We start from the raw sequence: 23012 nt of genomic DNA, 5'->3' as shown, positions 1-23012 counted from the left end.
GAAATACAAATAATAGCATTGATCTGGAAACCAGAACCAAGCGTTCAAATCCATTGTTGCACCCTTTAGAAATAAACCCCAATGTCTCTACTTTATTATGCAAAACCAGCTGCTTTCAATTCAAATATGTTTTAAGACGCAATGTCCTAAAGGTATATTTATAAACGACATGGTCTTATATATATAAAAAATATATTTATGCACGTATATTTGTTTATAAAATTGAATCAAAACAACACAAGGTATAAATAAAAATAGACTGATTTTTCACATTAAAAATAAAGAAATACATTGGCTAGGAGTCAGAAAAATAGGCCAACAAACATTCATGTTTTTGTTCCATCTTAGTGCAACTGGCTGAAATGGACGTTAACATAAAGCCTCTCCTTCACCAAGAAGCATTGGTCCAACACACCTTAGGTGAGCAGCACTGTCTAATTGTTCCTAGTTCGTATATTATTTTGTGTGTTTTGCTATTTGGGAATAGTGACTGCTTCCAGTCGCCAGGTGCTCTGACCAAACAAGAAAAACCCCTTCTGATATTTTGGTCACAAAATAACACGTTTTACATGAACCCTCTTTGGCACTTTCAAAAAAGTAATGCACAGCTATGTGCTCATGTGGTGTAGTCCGACTTCTGCTAGCAAGTTCATCGTAGAAAAAAGGTTTACAGTGGGCTGTCATTTTACCACCAACCAGTATAAAAAACGTATGGAGAACTCAAGGAACGGACGTTTTCTTTGTTGTTCTGTAAATGATTGTCTTCATTTATGAAGGAATGCTGAATGAGGTTTAGCACTGGAAGCTTGGAGATAAGAAGCAAGGAGAAGTACAACCTCTCTCCAAGCAGGTACAAAAGGCTCGCTGGGCTTTTTCTCTATGAAACATCCGACAGCTCATTTTAATCTCAAAGGAGGCAAATGAGAACAAGTCCTGGTGGGTTCTGGGTAACATTGTGTAGCATCACGGGCCCAGGGCCCTTAACAAACACTTGCGGACGCAGAGAGGATGTAAACAAGGGAGAGAAGGATTCAGCTTGACTGTGTGTTAATACGACACCAACCGCGTCACAATCTACTCTATCGTGAGTACATTGCTTACACTGTGTGTGCGTCGGTGTGTTTGTGTGTGTGTCCCAAAGTGACACACTGGCAGCTAACAAGGCACAACATACTCTGTATGAGGGCTCCCTCTGGTGGTGAAAACGTGTCCAGGATTGTCCATAAGCAGCAATAACACTGAAAAAAAGCGAACAACTGGAATCTTGGATTCTCTTAGGCCCAAAGCACACCACGTCAACATTGGCACAGACGCAAAATAAAGTTTAGAAATTTCCACACATCCAAAAGTAGACTTGAGTCATGTACGAAGTGGCCGAAGACCGTACGATCGCTCTCAGCGTGATTAGCTCCGTCATAAAAATAGGATTCTATTTCCTTCGTGGGTCGAGCTGTAGAAAAGTCCTGAAGGGTGGAGTGCTCCGCGTACGTCAGCCTGACAGGCCCCCCGGGCGGCCTGGTGGGCAGTGGAGCCACTGGTAGGGCGAAAGGGCGTCCATGCTGACCCCCTATTGGACAACGAGCGGAGGATGGGCGGGGTGTGCGCGGGGCAACTAGCCAATGAGCTGCAGGTAAGTCAACCGGGCGGTCCCTCAGCAGAGGATATGGGAGAAGGGGCGTCCATGCTCGCCCCCTATTGGACGCTGAGCGAAGAATGGGCGGGGCTTGCGCGAGCCAACGAGCCAATGAGCCGCGAGTAAGTCTCTCCTTCACCAGAGGGTCTGGGAGAAGGGGCGTCCATGCTCGCCCCCTATTGGACGCCGAGCGAAGAATGGGCGGGGCATGTGCACGCCATCGGCCAATGACCTTTGGATAGGGTGGTCCTTCAGCAGAGGATCTGGGAGAAGGGGTCGCCATGCTCGCCTCCCATTGGACACAGATCGGAGAATGGGCAGGGCTTGTGCACGGCAACGAACCAACGAGCCAATGAGGCGCGGGTAAGCCTCTCCCTCGGCAGAGGATCTGGGAGAAGGGGCGTCCATGCTCGCCTCCCATTGGACGCCGAGCGGAGAGGGGCGGGGCTTACACCAGCAACGAGCCAATGAGGCGCGGGTCAGTCCATCCGTCAGCAGAGGATCTGGGAGAAGGTGTGTCGCAGCAGCTCCTCGGCGCCAGGCCGGAGCTTGGGCTCCACGAAGATGCGGCGCAGGAAGTCACGGGTCTGGTCGGAGGAGGTGGGCGGGAGGAGCGGGTTGGTCGGCTGCGTGGCGATCTTAAAGATGGCCGCCATGGCCTCGTACTCGGCCCAGGGGGGCTTCTCCGTCAACATCTCCACCACCGTGCAGCCCAGGGACCTGTGGGGGGGGGGGGGGGGGGGTACACACATAATGAGCATGTGCATGCACACACACACAATGAGAATGTACATGTGTACAAACACAAACACACACACACACACACACAGACACACAAATGAGAATGCACACACACACGCCCCCCCCCCCCACAGAACAGAGAGGATCCCACCCCCTAGTGGTTCCTTTTGGCCTCCTCGAGGACCGCTTTAAACTAATCTCACTACCCCCTCGACCCACCCTGGCCTTCATCCAGTGACATCCTTCTCCTGCTGGCCCGTGGACCAATCAGGGGAGGGGAATACTCCTGGGGGAGCAGGTGACCAGACCTGGCCAGTGGGAGACCTCCGAGCGCCAGGTTAAATATAGCCGAGTGGCTCCTCCCCATTTCCTTTAGGAGGGCATTCCAGGCCGCTTTTGGAAGTTGTTTTCTACTTTTTGGCATTAAATCTAGCTTTCCATCCGTGGATACTTCTCCAATCTAATATATTTCCTAAGAAGGACCTGGAAAAGCCCAGCTCAGTACAACGAAAGCTGTGATAGAGAGAGAGAGAGCCATAGGAGACACGTGGAACGTAATGAAACAGGAACCACGCTGCAGTACCACGGCCGACCACTGGGGGCAGAGGATGTGCATGCATGTAAATAGGGATGAATGCTATATCATGATGATCTACGATTTCAGCTGTGCGGGCATAACATGGGCGGCCGTGCTGTAATGAATATGCATGAGGATGGGATCTGATATGACAAAAACCTGCCCTATTCACAGAAATAGATGAAAACCTCAAAACCCCCTTTTAAGAATGCTTTTACCACATAACCTCCTTCCCTTCTCTCCCCTTCCTCCTTTTTTATCTTTCTACTCGGTAAAGCGTCTTTGAGTATTGAGAAAAGCTCTATATAGATCGAATGTATTATTATGATCAACTTTTAATCAATACCATAAAAAAGTTGTGTGTTCTTCTCCACAGTCAGAATAGGACCATGATGGCCTCAAGTCCCTGTCTAAGCTCAACAGTGCCTCTGGTGGTCACTTCCCATACTTAGCCAAGCGCCCCGCTTCTCATCAGAACATCTCTGGTCCAACATCGTTAAAGGAGACATATTATACCACCAGGTGTGAGTGTGATTAGCCATTACAAGCCGTTTTGAAAATCTGCCTCTTCTGACATCACAGGTGGGCGTGTCCGCCTAGACGTACGCTGGATAGATCAGTCTACCAGCCTACCCAGTGGGCTGTAGCAAACGTTGCTGATCTATCCATCCATACATCTAGGTGGACACGCCTACTTGTGATGTCAGAAGAGGCGTGTAACGGCTCATCACACAAACACCTGGTGGTATAATATGTCACCTTTAAGAGTCTACGTTGACAGTGAACCCCCCCCTGGTTAACGCGGTCGCCACGGTTCCCAGCGGCCTCACCAGATGTCCGCCTTCCTGCCGTAGCCCTCTCCACTGATCACCTCCGGGCTCATCCAGTAGGGGGTGCCGGTCACCGAGCGGATGGCCGTGCCAGACATGCAGATGGTCTGCAGCCTCTTGCTGGCGCCGAAGTCCCCCAGCTTAACGTTGCCCGCTGAGTCCCGCAGGATGTTGGCGCCTGAGGGAGAAGAAACCCACACATTGCGTTCAACCCTGCTCCACCTCAAGTCTCAGTATTTACCCAGAATGCCCAGGGTGTTCTGTGGGGACGCACCTTTGATGTCCCTGTGCACGATCATGTTGCTGTGCAGGTAGGAGATGCCCTCCAGGATCTGCCGGGTGTACTTCCGGGTCACGTTCTCGGTCAGTGCGCCGTAGGCCTTTAGCTGGTCCTTGACTGAACCCTGGGGATGAGCAGGAGTTAGCGTTAGTTAGCCTAGCGTCTCCTTTAGCTGTCTTTGACTGAACCCTGGGGATGAGCAGGAGTTAGCGTTAGTTAGCCTAGCGTCTCCTTCAGCTGGTCCTTGACTGAACCCTGGGGATGAGCAGGAGTTAGCGTTAGTTAGCCTAGCGTCTCCTTTAGCTGGTCTTTGACTGAACCCTGGAAGGGAGCAGGAGTTAGCGTTAGTTAGCCTAGCGTCTCCTTCAGCTGGTCTTTGACTGAACCTTGGGGATGAGCAGGAGTTAGCGTTAGTTAGCCTAGCGTCTCCTTCAGCTGGTCTTTGACTGAACTTTGGAGGTGACCATGATGTTACTGGTAGTCTCCAAGGGGGGGTGAGTTTGCACACTCACCAACGCTCAGTGAGGTATTTAGGATTGTTGTTTTCATCTTGTGTAGTTGGCCCAAATCACACATACATACCTTCACTCCAGACTAGCATCACTTTATCAGAATATCATCCAGAAATACACTCTAATTCTACCCCCAACAAAGCTGAATGATAAACCCCTCTCTGCCTCTGTAATCTATGTTCTGAATCTCCTTTCTGGGCTCAATTAAGTGTTGTTAGGTGAGTGCTGCATGCAGCGCTCAACTATTGTACTTCATAACTTTTATTCTTTCTTTCTTTATTATTCTCTACAAACATTGGGACCTATCTCCTTCCTCAATTTTTCACCTAGAGACTCCATTCAAATTTTAAAATATTCAGAATAGCTTGGAATCGCGCGCTTCTTTTCATGACTTTTTAAAACTATCTTTTTTTTAACATGGGAGTCAATGGGAGGAACGGAGAGCCGTCCTCTGGTACTTTAACTGTTTAAGACGTAACTAAATCAATTTTCAACCGTTTATCTTCGTTCAAACCATTTAACAAATATACACACTTGTATCTTCAATAATATCTAAACGGAATTTCAATATAATTTAATCTTTCTTCAGAATCACAGTTTTAGTTTCAAACCGTCATATTCTACAGTTGGTCCCATTGAAGCCGTCTGCCCATTCTGACACTTAAATTACTTAAGACATCGTAACTCGGTCAAATTTCAACCGTTTACCTTCGTTCAAATCATTTAACAAATGTACACTCTTGTATCTTCAATAATATCCAAACGGAATTTCGATATCATTTAAACTCTATTCAGAATCACAGTTTTACTTTCATACCGGCTTCGTTTTCAGTTGGTCTCATTGATTTACGTTGACGCTGGAGCGTGATGACGTTCAGCAGTGTTGCCAGATTGGGCGGTTTTTCCAACTCTATTGATCTACTTTTAATCACGCACCGGCTCGCTATTCTCTTAAAGACACACACACACACACACACACGCACACGCAGTGCAGGGCAATACATTTGACGTTTCAGATTCTTCAGTTCAATTAATTTTACATTTCTGCATTTTTAGCAATGCTTTGCGCTTTGCATTCAGCAGTAACTTTATTTGTTTCCAACCATTTACTTTTTCCTAAATGGTGTGCATGTTTACATTGTTTAATCCATTTAGACTTTTGAAATTTTGTTCAATTCCCTTCACTTGATTTAAGCCATTTAACGCTTCTTTATGTCTTAATCTATGTAGCTTTATTAAAAAATATTTTCAACCTCACTTTGTATTGCAGCACTCACCGCATTTTCTGCAGGAAATGCATTTTCTAGTGTTTTATCTTATCGCTAGCCTCAAAGCATAATTGCCCAATTCATATTTAAGGTTAATCTTATCTAGTGTAAAATCATGATATCATGATTAAGTGATGTCTGGAGTGAAGGTGCAAAATATGTGTGACTTGGATCAACAACACAAGATGAAAACTACAATCCCAAATACCTCAGAAGCACAGAGCGTTCCCGTTTCAACACACTGACGAGACAGGAGGAATGTACCAACTCCAACGCCAACGCCAGGGGGGGCGGCTTTCTTGGATCATTGTATTGGAACAACCTGATTTTATATTAATATGTTATATTGATAGAAGGGACAGGGGAAAAACAAATTGATTGATGGGAGTACTGCAACTCTTTGCCTCCACAACTACAGTTCACGGTCAGGCTGACTCGATTGATGATGCTGGGTGATACTGAGTGATACTGGGTGATGGTAGGTGATGGTGGATGATGGAGGATGCTAGGTGATACTGGGTGATGGGGGGGGGGTGCTGGGTGACGGTGGAACTAGACTCACCCCCGGCATGTACTCCATGAAGATGGTGAGCGTCTTGTCGCTGTGGTCCCTCAGACAGCCATAGTACTGGACGATGCGCTCGTGGTGGAGGTTCTTCAGCAGCTGGATCTCGCACTCCAGAGCGCTCACCTCCTATTGGACCACAGCAACCACAACAACAACCACATGACCGCGGTCCAGGAAGTCAGTCCACTAACAAACAGGGTCCCTGAACTCGGGGCAGGTACACAAACAGAACGTAAACACAGCGAGCGGAGGAACCGTCTGGAGCGAGCACGTTCCGAGCCAAGAGCTGAGTTCCTAAAAAACAGTTCCTGTGTTTACCTCAGAGAGAGAGGTCGGCCCTGGGGTCAGAACACAAGTGACAGAGGAAAAGACCTGGAAACAGAGGAGAGAGAGAGAGAGAGAGAGAGAGAGAGAGAGAGAGAGAGAGGAGGAAGAGAGTGAGTAAGAGAAAGAGAGGGAGCGAGAGAGTGTGAGTGAGTGAGAGAGATTGAGTGAGTGAGTGAGTGAGTGAGTGAGTGAGAGAAGGAGAGAGAGAGAGCGAGTGGAGGAAGAGAGAGAGGCGAGAGAGAGAGTGAGCGAGAGAGTGTGAGTGAGTGAGTGAGAGAGAAGGAGAGAGAGAGAGCGAGTGGAGGAAGAGAGAGAGAGAGAGAGGAGAGAGAGAAATAGAGAGAGAGAGTGTGAGTGAGTGAGTGAGTGAGAGAGAGACCAAGTAGTCTCAACACAGAGAAAACAAAATAACTTCTTCCATTCCATATCTTCCATTGCAGGCTTGGCTTGTGTGTGTGTGTGTGTGTGTGTGTGTGTGTGTGTGTGTGTGTGTGTGTGTGTGTGTGTGTGTGTGTGTGTGTGTGTGTGTGTGTGTGTGTGTGTGTGTGTGTGTGTGTGTGTGTGTGTGTGTGTGTGTGTGTGTGTGCGCGCGCGTGTGTGTGTGTGTGTGTGTGTGCGTTGGGGGGGTCGACGACAGGAAGAAGGATTTGAGGGTGATAGGAGGCCAAGGCAATGCAGACACACAACACCATAGGATTCAGTACCTATTTAGACAGACACACACGTACACAGGCATGCACACACAAACACACACACACACACACACACACACACACACTAACAACATTGCACCAACATGCAGAAACACACACACAGACAGACAGACAGATACACACACACTCCCTGCGACATGCAGATACAGGAAGAGACAGACCATGTTTTCTCAGTGGCAGACAGGAAAAGACATGAAAACTGGAGGGGGGGGGGGGGGGGGGGGTTGAGGCAGTGATAGGACAGACTAGCCTCTCAGTGTTCCCTCCACTGGTCTCAGGTCTGTCCTCAGAGACACAGTGATAAATCCCTGGGTCCCAGCAGAGACATTAAAACCGTCAACCTATTTAAACATAAGCCTGCACACACGCTGGTTGGCTTTGATCTAGCTGGGGGCTTGGGCCTTCGGGGTGGGGGGGGCGGGCTCTGGGAGGACAGAGTAGTTGTGATTGATGTAGAAATGCTGCGTAGTGTTGCACTCTCGGAGAAGAAAAAAGGAAGGAAGCGATTTTGCGGACGTTTCCGAGAAACTGCGAGAGTCTGAGAACGCGCAACAAGTGTCTCTGAGCCTGATGTGCAAGGCTACAGGCTTGTGTGGAGAATTCTGGTATGGAGCCTGATTAGAGTGGCGTTTAGGCTAATGTGTTGATGACCTGACGGTACAAAGGGGACTCACCGGTTGTGCTACCTCTCAATGCGCGTCAGCTAGCCTTTCCATTTGTGGGAACCCAACGGTACAACAAGGCCGTACACGCTGTGGGCTCTGCAGCTTATACTGCTGTTCTTTATTGTTCCCTCCTGCCTATCACCTGGAGCTCTCTTTATAAACTACGAGATACTTTACTGAAGCCTGACGCAGACAGTGGTTGAACGACAGGGCAGAGCAGAGCCAATGGAAGATCGAATGTCGAAATAGAAGGACTTTATAGTAACATTGAAATATTATTGAATTTATAATAACTATCATAAGAGGAATGAGCCTAGAGGAATGAGCACGGGACATCAGATATTAAACACCAGGTAAATGGTCAACGGACTGCATGTATACAGCGCTTTTCTAACCGGTGGCCACTCAAAGCGCTTTACAATAACGCCTCACATTCACCCATTCATGCACACATTCACACACCAACGGCGGCGTCAACCACGCGAGGCGTCAGCCAGCTCGTCGGTGAGCAGTCAGGGTGAAGTGTCTTGCTCAGGGACACCTCGACACTCAGCTATTTGGAGCCGGGAATCGAACTAGCAACCTTCTGGTTCCCAGCCAACCCGCTCTCCCTCCTGAGCCCCATGCCGCCCAAGGTGTTGGTGATAGGTCCAGCGGGAGGTGTGCCTCACCTTGCTGGTCTCGGGGCTGTCCGGGTCAAACAGCACCTGCTTGGCGGCCAGCTCTCGGCCCGTGTCCACGTCGTAGCACAGGTACACCCGGCCGAACGCCCCCTGGCCCAGCAGCTTGCCCCTCCGCCAGGTGACCGGGGCGCTGGGAGCTGTGGGGGGGGGGGGAGAGGGGCTGGTGTGAATGAACCTGGACTGATCGGCTAGACCTCCGGGAACAGGTGAGTTGAGACACCTGCGCCCTGACACTCATTCTGTACTGGACCACACAACCACACCAGCAGAAGAGAAAACTGTAGCACTGGGTCCCGGGCTCGTTTTGACTCATTTCATCATTGTTGGCTTATTATTTGAGTGGGAATTTCTTGAGAATTAAACAACTTCAAGTGGTGTGATAAGCCCGACCCTGACTCTCTTGTTTTGCATCTCTCTCTCTCTCTCTCTCTCTCTCTCTCTGTGTTTTACAGATCAAACAGCCAACGCCATGCGTTGCAGATACATATGGTAGATAAGGTTATATTCAAGAGTCAACCACCCACGCATTAATCCTCAAAGACGTGTTTCTCGTCGTGTTTGCCTGAAAGTAACTGAAATATCCTAATCTGGTGCGTTCACGCCTGCGCTCAGAGGACGTTCCAGCGAGGTTCCACCGGGTCTGTGGCCTGTCAGCACATGCCCGCATATGTTTGTCCCAACACGACTTGTGTAAGCTCGTAAAACAAAAGGAACCCAAACCAAAGACAACAAACTGGAACTGTTTGTTCTCTGGTCCCACGAGATCCGTTCCGGACAAAATAGAAAAGAAAAGCGGTTCCATTACCCTACGGCGGTTAGTAGTTCTACTCATAGGACTTTGAATAAACAAACTGATACGCTATGCTTATATATGCTATGCTAACATATGCTATAACAACTTATGCTCAACTAATTCATGCTATGCTAAATTATGCCAAGCTAATTTATGCTTTGCTATGTTAAGATATGCTCGATCATGTTTGCTATTATAGGCTTTGACATGCTTACATATGCTATGCTAACGCAAGCTATGCTTACTTATGCTAAGCTAATTAATGCTCGGCTAAATGTCATGCAACCATACGCTACGTTAAGATACTACGCTCATGTATGCTATCATAGGTTATGCCATGCTAACATATGCCCTGCTAACCTATGCTATGCTAATTCCTGCCATGCTAACATATGCTAATCTAATTAATGCTTGGCTAAATTTATTTCCTGCAACCACATGCTATGTTAAGGCGTACTACTCTCATGTGTGCTATTGTAAGTCATGCCATGCTAACATATGCTATGCTAATTCATGCTATGCTAACTCATGCTAAGCTAATTAATGCTTGGCTAAATTTATGTCCTGCAGCCACATGCTATGGTATGGCGTACTACGCTCATGTGTGCTATTGTAAGTCATGCCATGCTAACACGTGCTACGTGCTACTCTACGGGGGGGGGTAGTTACACTTGTGGGCGACGGGCCGCTCGTGGGTGCGGAGCCGCCCCTGGGGGTCCGCCGGCTGCCAGCTGCCCAGGCTCTCCTCGCTGCCGTTCAGGGAGCGCCGGGACGGCACCAGGGTGAACAGGTTGCCGTGGGGACGCCGTATCCGTGGAAACGTCCGCCGGCCTGACCACAGGGAGACAGCGGGGGGGGGGGTCAAGTGAGATGATGGGAGGAACCGAGGTTCATGATGATCATGCAGAAAGGTGTACTTCAGGATGGAGGACATGTGATTGGTTGATTGCTTCATTCGGGCAAATCACCGGCTGTAATCAATCAATTAAAGCCCTACCGTCATATCTCTCTCTCTCTCTCTCCCCCTCTCTCTGCTTCTCTCTCCCTCTCTCTCTCTCTCTCTCTCTCTCCAGCCAGGGACGGTCTCATCCTAATCAGCAGAGTGGTGATGATTGATACATCCTTCTTCTTGGGCTCTGACTCAAAAGCCATTGACAGGTAATCGACCAGCTGCACACTGAGCTCTAGGAAATGACTCAACACCCCATCACTATCTCACGCATCAGACACCTCACGGATGTATCTTGTATCCCCAGGCCATGCGTTTACTGCTGTGTCTTTATCCCAGGCCTGTCTCATACCTTATGTGGGTATTGGACATGGGGGTGACAGTGGGGGGTCCTATACAGGCAGACAGAGAGGGCTCCCCCCTCACCTTCGCTGTGGTCCTTGTGGTGCAGGGAGACGTGGTACCGCCGGGGGTACGTCCCCCCCTTCCCCACCACCCGGTCGTACCCGCAGTTCTCCCGGTCCGACACTGCCGGGGGTCAAAGGTCACGAGGCGGGGGTTAACAGGCCGAATGGTTGCAGCAAACAATGCCAATGTTTTTGCTGTTATTTTTGAGGACAACAACACCAACAACAACGGTAACAACAACAACGACGATAACAACAACAACAACGATAAAAAGGTGTCGTTGCCGGGGGCGGGGCTCACCTGGGCATTCCTGCCGGTTGTCAGGGTAACTCTTGGCCCGGTGCATGCGAGACTTCCTGAGGGAGGGGCTGGCGTGGCGAGGGAGGAGTTTGGTGGGGGGTAAGGGATGGGGGTGGGGGTGGTAAAGTGTGAAAGGTGTGCTTTATATACACACACACACACACACGTGTTGCAGCTATGCTAATTCTGAGCGTGAAAGCTTCAGCCATGCTTGGGGAAGCAAACTATCCGATAAAACTCTTCCCCATTAAAGGCAACTCATATTTGATAATGTCATCATTCAGCTCACCTATTCACACTTGTGCGGCCACAAACACACACACACACACACACACACACACACAAACACACACGCAATAAATGAAACCTCCCCCCGGTGTCGACCCGCTCCTGACGGACTCCATGTGTCTGGCTGGGCTCACCTGTCTGCGTTGCTGTCCAGAGACTGGCAGCTACCGGAGACAGAGTTCTCTGTGCTGCTCCACAGATCAAGCACCTGCACAGGAGAGGGCATCACGCGTATTCAGATGTAGAACCCGTTTTAATGAAGAGTGATAGTCCCGTAGCGGAGCCTCTCACACCCATAGGGTCGCTGCCACAGAACTGCAACTCGTCACATCATCGTAATCCTCATCGCTATCCTGATCACCACCATCATCTTCATCCCCTCTACAATAGTTATCAGCCCCTCCATCATTATCGTCATCATAGTCACCATTATGATGACCTCCTCCTCTATCAGCATCATCATCATCATCACCTCCACCATCATCTTCATCACCGCCTCCACGTCCACCATCATCATCATCACCACATCCACCTCCATCATTACCGCCATCGTCATAATCATCATCATCCCCTCAACCGCCTCCACCTTCATCCCCGTCCTCATCAAATCCAACATCATCATCATCATCATCCCGATCACCACATCCACACCCCCCACCACCACCACCACCATCGTCTAGCTTCTCGCTATGGCTTTGAACACTAGGAGTATGAGCGGCCCCCTGGTCGTACGCCGTCTCCGTGGCGACCCCCCCCCCGGCGGGCTCACCGAGTGTTCTCCGGCCTCGGGGATGAACTCCCCCTCGCTGTTGATGCTGGTGTAGGACCCCTGGCGCGCCATGCGCTGCTGCCGCTCCGGGACGTAGCCGGGGGGCGGGGAGCTACGGCCGGGGGTCTGGGAGCCTGGGGGTGGAGGGGGTGGAGGTCAGAGTGAAGCAAGGCGGGAGGGATGGGATCGAACCGATCAAACACAGCAGGGGACAGAGGGTTTGGTTTACAAGGACTGCACTGGAAAGTCACACGCGCGCACACACGCGCACACAAACACACACACAAACACATACATGCACACATGCAGGCATGCACGCACGCACACACACACACAAAAGCATGCATACACGCACACACATGCACACAGAACATACATGCACGTGCTTACTCACACACACACACACACATACAAACACACACACACACGCACGCACGCACACACACACACACAAAACATACATACACGCACACACATGCACACGCACACAGAACATACACGCACGCGCTTACACACACACACACACACACACACACAAACATACACACACACGCACAATTTCGCACACACCAACACACACACACACAGACACACAGAAACACATGCATACACACATGCACACACACTCACGCACGCAAGCAAACACACACACACACACAGACACACACAGAACATACACGCACGCGCTCACACACACACACACACACAAATTTGCATACACCAACACACACACACACACACACACACACACACACACATACATGCACACACACACACTCAGACAAACACACACACACACACACACACACAAACTATCGCTGCAATTGTATCTAGACGTGTTCTTGGTCAAATCCCCGCAGATCCCTGCTGTGATTCAATGCTAGTAGAAAGAAGGAAAGCATAAAGTGCTGGATTACAGGTTTATTGTTGCAGCTCGGTTTTTACAACTTGGCCCCGGTCCTGTCCTAATCTCACCTCTCCTGCTGACCCCCTAAACAACGGCCGTATCTAAACCAGGACATGAGGCCCTGCTCACTAATAGCATCAGGCTATCTGATCGGCGCACTGCCAGCACGCATTGTGGAGCGACCCAGGATAGTGGACAGGAAGAGGAAGAGGACAGACCGCTAAGAGGGAAACCAAAGAAACAACCAGAGAGAGAGAGAGAGAGAGAGAGAGAGAGAGAGAGAGAGAGAGAGAGAGAGAGAGAGAGAGAGAGAGAGAGAGAGAGAGAGAGAGAGAGAGAGAGAGAGAGAGAGAGAGAGAGAGAGAGACAGCGATGGAGAGAGAGAGAGAAAAAAGGGTGACACATAATCAAAGCAAAACAAAGGAAAGAGCCCAACGGTGTGACTGGAAGCCCCCATTTAGTGCCAACACCACCGAGCCCCAGGTGGTGAATGAACGGCGTTAATGTTAAAACAACACCCACCGGCGGACAGGTGGCGCCCCCTCTGGTCGGAGGCCTGGTAGGCGGCGCTGCTGCTGACGTCCCCCGTGGACTGGGCCCCCCCGATCCTCACCTGCTTGCACGGGGTGTGGTGGGAGGTGGGCGAGACCTGCCGGGAGGGGGAGGGGGTGGACGGGAGGGTGAGATTGTTTCAGATCAGAGGCCAGTCCACTCAAATCTCTGTGGAAGTGTTACGATCTGCGTGCTGCAGTACTCACTGTGCATGTGTACCAGGAAGAGAGGGGGAGAGGGAGAGAGAGAGAGAGAGAGAGAGAGAGAGAGAGAGAGGGAGAGGGAGAGAGAGAGGGAGAGGGAGAGAGAGGGAGAGGGAGAGGGAGAGAGAGGGAGAGAGAAAGCGGGAGTACAACGAAAATAAGAGAAGAATAACTAGAGAGAGAAAGAGCAGGAGCGAGCTTAGAGAGAGAGAGAAAACAATAGCTGGAGAGAGGAGGAGAAACAGAGAGGAAGTGAGAGAGAGAATTAGTTAGAGGCAGAGGGTGACAGGAGAGATGGAAAGAGAAAAAGAGAGAGAGAGGGAGAGGGAAGAGAGAGAGAGAGCAAGAGAGAGAGAGAGAGAGAGAGAGAGGGAGAGGGCCAGGGAGAGGGAGAACGGAGAGTGATGGAAAGAGAAACAAAAGAGAGAGAGCGTGAGAGCGAGTGTGAGTAAGCGAGAGAGAGATGGAAAAACAGAGACAGAGAGTGGTAGTCTGACGTCTCCAGGAAGTGACGTGTGCTGGGGGCTCACGTTGCCGGGCTCCTGTGTGAGCAGCAGGATTTTGATGCTCTTCATGTTGGAGCTTCGATCCAGCAGGTCTATGGACTTATCCAGGTCGTCCTGTCGCCGCAGAGGGATGGACAGCTGAGGACGGCACACACACACACACACACACACACACACACACACACACAATGTCAAGACACAACCACACACACACACAATGTCAAACAAACACACACACACACACACACAATGTCAAGAAAAACACACACACACACACACACGATGTCAAGACACACACACATGCACACACACAAACACACACACACACACACAGTCATACAAACACTCTTACATTAAGGGCATTTATCAGACGCTTTTATCAAAAGCGACTTACAACATCAACCCGCTCTACCGCCTGAGCTAAGCCAACAACTCCCACAGACACACAGACAGACACACACACATACACACACACACGCACACAAACACACAAATGCATACAAACACACAAACCCACACACACGCACGCACACACACACACGCACACACACACGCACACACACACACAGACACACACACAGACACAGACACAGACACAGACACTATGCTGCTGCTCTAGTGTCTCGGGGTGTTTTGGAGGGGGTGATTGAGGTGGAATGTGTTGAGCGGAGGAGGACCGACCGGGGAGAGCTGAGAGAGGACGGCTCCACTGTACCTCGTTGTTCATGTAGTGCAGGTCCAGCTTCTGGCCAAACACACTCTGCACCTTCTGCTGAACGTCCTCAAACAGCACCGGCCTGCAGAACATGAGGATCCTGCACACACACACGCATACACATACGCACGCACACACACAAGTGTACACACACATACAGAATACAGATCCACACGCATACACACAAACACACACACACACACACACAAACATGCCCAGACACAAACATACACACATAGGCACACACACATATGAGCACACACACACACACAGAATACAGATCCATACACACAAGCACACAAACACACACACACACACACAGAATACAGATCCATCCAAACATACACACACACACGCGCGCACACACACACAAAAACATACACACACACAAACACAAACATACAGAATAAAGATCCATACAAACAAACACACATGCAGGCACACAAACACACATGCACAAATACACAAACACATACACCCAAGCAAACAAACAGAGTCAGAATACGATATCATACACAAACACATTGTATGCGAGTGTCGTGTGATTAGAATCAGAGAAACACACACACACAAACACACACACGCAGTTTGAAGCGTGTGCACATTCCTTCAGGTACACCTTGTCATAGTTGTGGTTTTCCCCGTCCACCACAATCTTTCCACATCACAGTCTCAATGAAAGCCCCAGTCCGCTGACGCTGGGAAACCTGTGTGTGTGTGCGTGCATGTGTGTGTGTGTGTGTGTGTGTGTGTGTGTGTGCGCGCTTGTGTGTGTGATACAATTCAATATTTCCACACCAGACAGAAGCTGGGAAGTGCGAGGGAAGGGTTCAAGCGTTGTTGGGCCCTTTCACACCAGGATACAATTACTGGAAAATATAGCCTTTTTTCCCAGTACATGATGAAGTTTAGTTATGCACACACATTTGTTCTAAAAAGGGCTTGTTAGGTCCATTAAGGGGCTAATTTTAGCCTTTCCCAAAACCCGTTCCTTTCCAATGATTCCAGTGTATTTAGCTCTTAGTCATAGAGTCTCAACCAATGGCGGGGCAGAATGTACTCTCAGCTGCCCTGCCATTGGCCGATGCAGGTAATGAATGGTACTCAAAAGGTTTAATACAGACCAGTGCCTCAGAGGACATGGGATACAGCGTATGAGTTAACAGTGTTGATGTTTGTGTGGTTATTCTGTAACATCTCTCACATGTGTAAATCTACACCTTTGACCAGCAAGAGAAAAAAACAACTCACCTTCTCTCTCCTGAGAACTCAAACTTTATCCTGACATCATCCTGGGGTAGGGTCACAGGTCACCAGGGGTCAAGAAAGGGTCATAAATGGGAGTCACACAGAGTCAGATACAGTAAGATCTTATTACAATTTTCCAGAAATACATCTCTCTTCATCATCTTCTACAAATTATAATCATTATTTCTCTAATTCATTAAGAGATGTCAGAAAATGTTAAGGCGTCTTCAATACATAATAAATAGCTTTTCTTCACACGTTAGATTATTTATTGTGAAAATATCTTGATATACTAGCGCTTCATAACAATGTATTACTACTCATAGTGTCCCTCTATTGTTAAGCAACAAAGGATTCCAAAGGAAATTTTTGTAAATAATATACCAAAAAATAACTAAAAAGGGGAAAGAAACTGAAAACGCAACAAAAAAACCAAACTGCAATCTGACAGGACGTTGTACCTGTCTTTTGACCTTGGCGGGGGCGGGGCCAGGGCTTGGGGCGGAGCCAGGGGTCTTGGGTTTGCCCGTGTCGTAGGAGGGCTGGCGGCGCGTCATCTGCAGGGCCACCAGGTCTTTCATGATGGAGTGGAGCGCCTGTCGCTCATCTGCGCACAGTGGTGACGGGGTTGGTCAGTGTAACAGAAACAGCTCAGTGATGGATGCACTGGGGCCTGTCTGTGCAACGTGTTTGTTGTACAGACAGACAACAAGCCGAAGAGACAAATGGCTGCAGGAATAGAGGGAGGTAGGGAGGCATAGGAACGCGAAGCACTGTGATGTGCAAATGCAAGGTTAAAATGGGTTGTCGGTATGTGGCAGGTAATATCGTGCATTCAAAGAGACCGTGCAAAGACATTCTTACGATATCAAGAGGTCAGATAAGCTGTTTATTCGGGCTGATTGAAGAGGTAGTGTTTGTGTGAACACCAATGTTGTGATGACCCCAAACTAACCGTGAGTACACCCGCGGTGGCGCATGTTGGACGCTAAATGTGCGTGGACGATTCAGACGTCAGATCGTACACAGTTGTGTTTATAAAAACAACAAAAGCCAAAGTGCTTTTCATGGCTGTCGCGTTGCTTGTTTTTTCAGCACTTTAATGTGTTTTGCTTTTTTAATCATGCTTGATGAATCATGTTCATGTTCTGCGTCTTTGCAGGTGCAAAGTGTTTTTCTCCCAATTACGCAAACAATATGCTTGTTATGCCTCCATCAAAACGCCCTTAAATCCACTGCATATTTACATAATTCCTGAGAACTCAGTCAATGGTGGTGTATGGATGCGTGTGTGTCTGTGCATGCGTCTGTGTGTGTGTGCATGTGTATTTGTGTGTGTGCGTCGTGCATGTGTGTGTGTGCATGCGTGTGTGTCTTTGTGTGTGCGTGTGTGTCTGTGTGTGACTGGGTTTGTGCACGTGTGTCTGTGTATGCATGTGTGTGTGTGTGCCTGTGTGCGTGTATGTGTCTGTGTGCCTGTATTTGTGTGTCTGTGTGCGTGTATGTGTGCGTGTGTGTGTGTGTGTGATCTTCCCATGGCCCTGTTTGAACTCAAAGCAAGTTCTGCCTTGGCTGTGTCAGCTCACAAAAGGGGGGGAGGTATTGTGGCTGTGTAACTTGGAGCGACATCAGAGGGCCCCCGGGCAGAGCTGTGTCTCCGCAGCGGAGGAAAACCATCCCTCACCTGCTGTCTGGAGCCACCAGCTCACACAGCCGGGGGCCCCAGGTAGAGCGTGCGAGCCTCCGTTCGTGTGTGTGTGTGTGTGTGTGTGTGTGTGTGTGTGTGTGTGTGTGTGTGTGTGTGTGTGTGTGTGTGTGTGTGTGTGTGTGTGTGTGTGTGTGAGAGGGAGAGTGAGAAAGAAAGAGAGAAGCTATAGAGTTTGCATGCGTGTGAGGGAGAGAGAGAGAGAGGGGAAAAGGGTGTGCATGCATTGAATGAGAGGGAAAGAATGTGTATGTGTTATTGCAGTGTGTGCTGTAAGAGAGAACTCACTCATCTTGATGACGGTATGTCGTCTCTATGCCAACCGTCAGGAAGAGTTTTTCTGCAGAGCCAGCGTTGCTGCCTGCTGCCTGCAGTGATCACAAACCAGCAAGAATTCATAAGTGGCTCAATTCATTCGTCAGAATAAGTTGGTGGAATAAAATGGAATATATAACCGATGATACGCACACTCGCACACACACACACACACACACACACACACACACACACACACACACACAATGAGACCAGCAGAGGGTTGAAGCTATACAGAACACACTCTGCTCAGAGAAAGACCAGACAGTGTCATTTGTTTATTACTCAAACAATCCCCACTGCGCTCCATGTCATCCCTTAACCATAATTTATGATAAAAAAAGAAGAGAAAAACTAAAGTAGCAGAGCTCCACTCGGTCACTCGGCATCAGACCATGACGACACACAGAGATATTCACACAGGGGGGGGGTGGGGGTAATGACTTCATCACACTCTTACTGGGCAGTCCTTTCACTCAATGGGCCCGTTTCTCCAGCCCGGTGCCTCACTGGCTTTTAAGGAGAGGAACAAAGCGCGGATCAAACAATGAAAGGCTTTTCTGGTGCATGACGGGGCTCCGAGGACCAGCGCACTGGCGCTCGTGAGAGTGTGCGACCGTGTGAGGGAATGACATTTGGAAAGGGCCCAGTGTCAAACTAGCGTGAAGCTGACGACCCTGGCAGCAGTTCAGATGGAGACACAGTTTTTAACAGGCCTTTTTTGTCCTTTTTTTATTTTTTGGTCAGTACTTGCCAGCTGTAACCCTCTCTGATTACATTGGCTACGAAGCACTAATTCCTCTGCCAGAGCCCCGGTTGGCATTGAATGGGCGATGATATTTCTCAGAGAAGGCAGCCTGTTGCCCATTACATCAACCATTTAGCTCCCTTAAATGGGGAGTGCGTTACAAATGTGGCAGTTTGTTTATTGACATGGGTATCCACGGTGATAACAACATCATCTACTATGGCACTACCTTGAGCCCACCCGGTTTCCAAATCCACAACAATAAACCATCGGATTTAGAAGAACTCATTCAACCCCTGAGAGATGTCTTGAAGTCTTTAAAAAAACCCGAACTCTATAGGTTATTTCCATAAAGACTTATTGGTAATAACGAAACAAACTAAAAAGGCTAACTAGTTTGGCAAGAGGAGGGGGAGGCTGATAAAGTGGTGACACACGCCTATTTGTATTTCAAGAACCATGAATTCCGATAAAAAACACACTTGCTGTTAAAGCACGACACAGTGCGTCACTCTCAACAAGATCGTAATCTGTGTAACATCCCCCGCTGATCCAAGTCCGAGTGTGTTACTGCATATCACCAAACCTCTCACGTCTAGACTGACCAGCATGTCACCTGACCTCTCGCGTCTAGAGTGACCCGCATCTCAGCTACCATCACCCATCTCTGGAGTGACTTGCATCTCACCTGACCTCACTCATCTTGAATGCATCTCATCTGACCCCACGCGTCTTGACTGAGCTGCCCCTCACCTAACCTCACGTATTAGAACCCGGTTCCTTCTGGCTGTGAGGCAGCAGTGCTAACCACGGTGCCAGTGAATATGGTATGGTAGTAACCAGCCACAGGAATGTGGAGCATGTCCTGTCTACGAGTTTTGAGAACCAGACCGCTGCTGCAGAGAACGGCCGCCACAGCTAGCCCTGAGATGCTCCCACTCCCTATATCCCTCCCTCTCTCACCTTAACCCTCTCCCCCTCTTTCTCTCCCTCTCAGACTCACTCTCTCCCTATTTCCCGCTCATTCCCCTTCTCTCTCCCCCTCTGTTTCTCTCCCCCCCCCCCCCCTCTCTTAGACTCACTCTCTCTATTTCCCGCTAAATTCTCCATCTCTCTCTCTCTCGCCTCTCCCCTTCTGTCTCTCTCAACATGGAGGTTGGCGGTGCTGAGGCTTGTCCTGTTTGGCAGCGACAGCGGCACATGACAGTTGGTTCATCTGGTAGTCTCTCTCCCTCTGTCACTGCATTCCACTTGGGAGGTGATTAGACTCAGCAGTGGAGAGGCTGGTGGGGAGAGAGTGACCAGAGAGACACAGAGAGGGAGAGAGAGGTCGACAGAAAGACAGAGGCTGAGAGAGAGGTAGACAGAGAGAGAGAGAGAGAGAGAGAGAGAGAGAGAGACACAGAAACCGGGAGAGGGAGATACAGAGATGCAGAGGGAGAGACAGAGAGGTAGACAGATTGAGAGAAAGACAGAGAGAGAGAATGAGAGAGCGACAAAGAGAGAGAGAGGTAGACAGAGACAGAGAGAGCTATGTGCCGCTTTATTTTCCTTGTATCCAATTTCCAGGACCAGCAGATTTACAAGAATATTCCTTCTTTTTTATTCGTTATGGAGGTGTTTAGTCTGAGACTGCGTTTCCCAGCTACCTATCCTTTCCAATACTCAAACAAGTGTTTTGCCTTCACATTGAAATCAGTGGTAGCTTTAAAGGCTTTAGTCATGAACTGATCTGCTAATCTCTGCACGAATCATCCCTTCTCTCGCTGGATATTCACTATACCAGCAGGTCTGGTTTCTCTAAATGTTTGAGAGAACCCCCCTGGAACATTCTGACTAATATGCATAACCTGAGCAAAATCTAAGACATTTAAGGTATGTTGCAGTTCTCAACACTGTGAAGTCTATATCATATTGCTGGCTGTGAAAATTGCAATGTGGATTCAACTGCAAATTATCCTCTTCCGTCTATTAATACGATACGATCAATACGATAACGCTTTGACTTTATTTTCCATCAGCAATAATTTAGTTGCAAGTGCTTCCTCTGCAATATGACTGCAATGCCAATGAAAGGAAACCATTGCCATTGTCAATTTAGACCGATAAGCTAAAAGGTCAAAGCTTGCTTGGGACCCCAAAATGTCAAGGGAACCCCCCCCCCCCCCTTCCCCCATCCTGTCGTGTCCCAGTGCCCCACTTACCTATGGTCCTCACCCGGGTGATGCGGGGTGAACGGTCCCTCCGTCCGTAGCTGTCAGTTCAGCCGGTCCACATGGCCGGGACACCCCCCAACAACATCAACCGCAGCCGGACCTTCACACAGCCGGGACGTGTGTAGGTTCTGTGCCAGGGGAGGGGAGGTGGGGGAGTTGGGGAGGGCGCCCCAGGTGTGCGGAAACTTTCCGCGGTCTGTTTCCAGTCAATGTTTTCTTCTTTATACTGTTTCAACGAAAACAGCTCACTTTGAGGTCAGTCTGAGAATTTCTCGACGAAGCGCGTCCACTTCAGCGTGCCTCGAGCGACCCCCGCAGCAACCTCCTATGACAACCACCCGGTAGTCATTTTGTCACCGAATATTCTCCAGGCAATATCATTATTATTATTTATCCATAACTCCGGCGGGACGTCATTCCACCAGGCGTGCAGCCTAATGGAAGAGGTGAATTAAGATAGGTGTCCGTGCATGGTCCACGCCAATGGGACAATGCTTAGGGTCTGATATGGATCACCAGAGGTGGAGCAGTAACCGGGTAGCCTTGATGAAATCCATCTGTCATCAGCTGCACGCAGTTTTCCGGTCCGACTGCTTACTACTTTTTGCGTGCCATAACGAATTCGTGCCACTTACATGAGCGTTACTACACGTTCATATAAAAACAAAGCCGTGCAAGAGGAGCTCAGTGATTTGTCAAATGTGCCGAGGTGACATTTGCAGCCCACATTAATGTATGGAAGTAAAAAGCGTGCATCGATATTCGATATTTTGGGTAAAAACACCTCAAGTTTAAAGATTTCCAGCAACATCAACAAAAAAAAAAGCGATAGGAGACGTAACTTTTACGATATTCCTCCGACTCCTCTCGATTCAGAAGTAGAAGAAAACACTGAAACACTGCCTGGTAAGGTCGGACGACATCCTCACACGAACCGAACGTTTCGAATAACTTACGGTACGAAGAACGTCCCGAGCGCCGCGAAATAAAAACAATCTTTAATGCGTCAAACTTCCTGACAGAAAAAAAAAAGTATCGGCACCGGAACCCCCGTTCGTCCGTTCAAACCTCCGCTGAAACACGAAAACTGTCCTCCAAGCGACGGTTTGACGTGTTCCAAATGCACGTATTGTTCGTCCGCCAACGAAAAATCATAACGCAAACGCAGTCCAACGGATAATTCGGAACACTCTAACTAAATTACTGTCGCGCGCGTTGCTGTCGGGCACGCGCTTCTCTCTCGCTCTACTTCGGCTGTGACCGCGCGCGCTCGGTGAAAAAAGAAAACAGACTCGCGACACCGTGACGTCAGCGCCTCCCCCTCCACCTCCCCCCATTCATAAACCAAATAAGCAAATAGTGGAGTCTGCAATTAGGTGAGTGTAAATGCGACGGACACTCGATGCATTACCACTTACGCTTGGTTTGACTGCCTTCACAAGGGCCTATTATTTAGCTCACAGGAAGCTCATTGTTTAGGATTATTCTATTTGAGTATTTTATAATAATAAAATGAGAATAAAACATTACAATCACAGCATGCTTATCCAATTAAGCTCAGACAGTGTAGATGTTGCCATTAGACGTCACACT

General features: G+C 49.0%; 1 protein-coding gene across 1 annotated transcript; it reads right to left on the bottom strand.

Annotated features, from left to right (window-relative positions):
- Positions 1–6: 6 nt before the first annotated feature.
- On the bottom strand, positions 7–22649 carry map3k3 (mitogen-activated protein kinase kinase kinase 3). The gene is made up of 17 exons (XM_079746991.1): positions 21408–22649; positions 18429–18508; positions 16897–17042; positions 16439–16479; positions 15188–15287; positions 14497–14610; positions 13734–13860; positions 12305–12438; positions 11670–11743; positions 11248–11315; positions 10966–11067; positions 10260–10421; positions 8786–8934; positions 6404–6535; positions 4056–4185; positions 3782–3959; positions 7–2353 (listed from the first exon to the last, which is right to left on the bottom strand). Exons 2-17 carry the CDS (start codon positions 18430–18432, stop codon positions 2125–2127), a joined length of 1890 nt encoding a protein of 629 aa, XP_079603117.1. The 5' UTR covers positions 18433–18508; positions 21408–22649; the 3' UTR covers positions 7–2124.
- Between the last annotated feature and the right edge of the window lie 363 nt (positions 22650–23012).

The sequence above is a fragment of the Pollachius pollachius genome, assembly GCF_949987615.1.
Source record: "Pollachius pollachius genome assembly, chromosome: 11".
Lineage (NCBI taxonomy): Eukaryota > Metazoa > Chordata > Actinopteri > Gadiformes > Gadidae > Pollachius > Pollachius pollachius.
The sequence above is the reverse complement of the archived record's forward strand: the minus strand, read 5'-3'. Positions and strand labels throughout refer to the sequence as shown.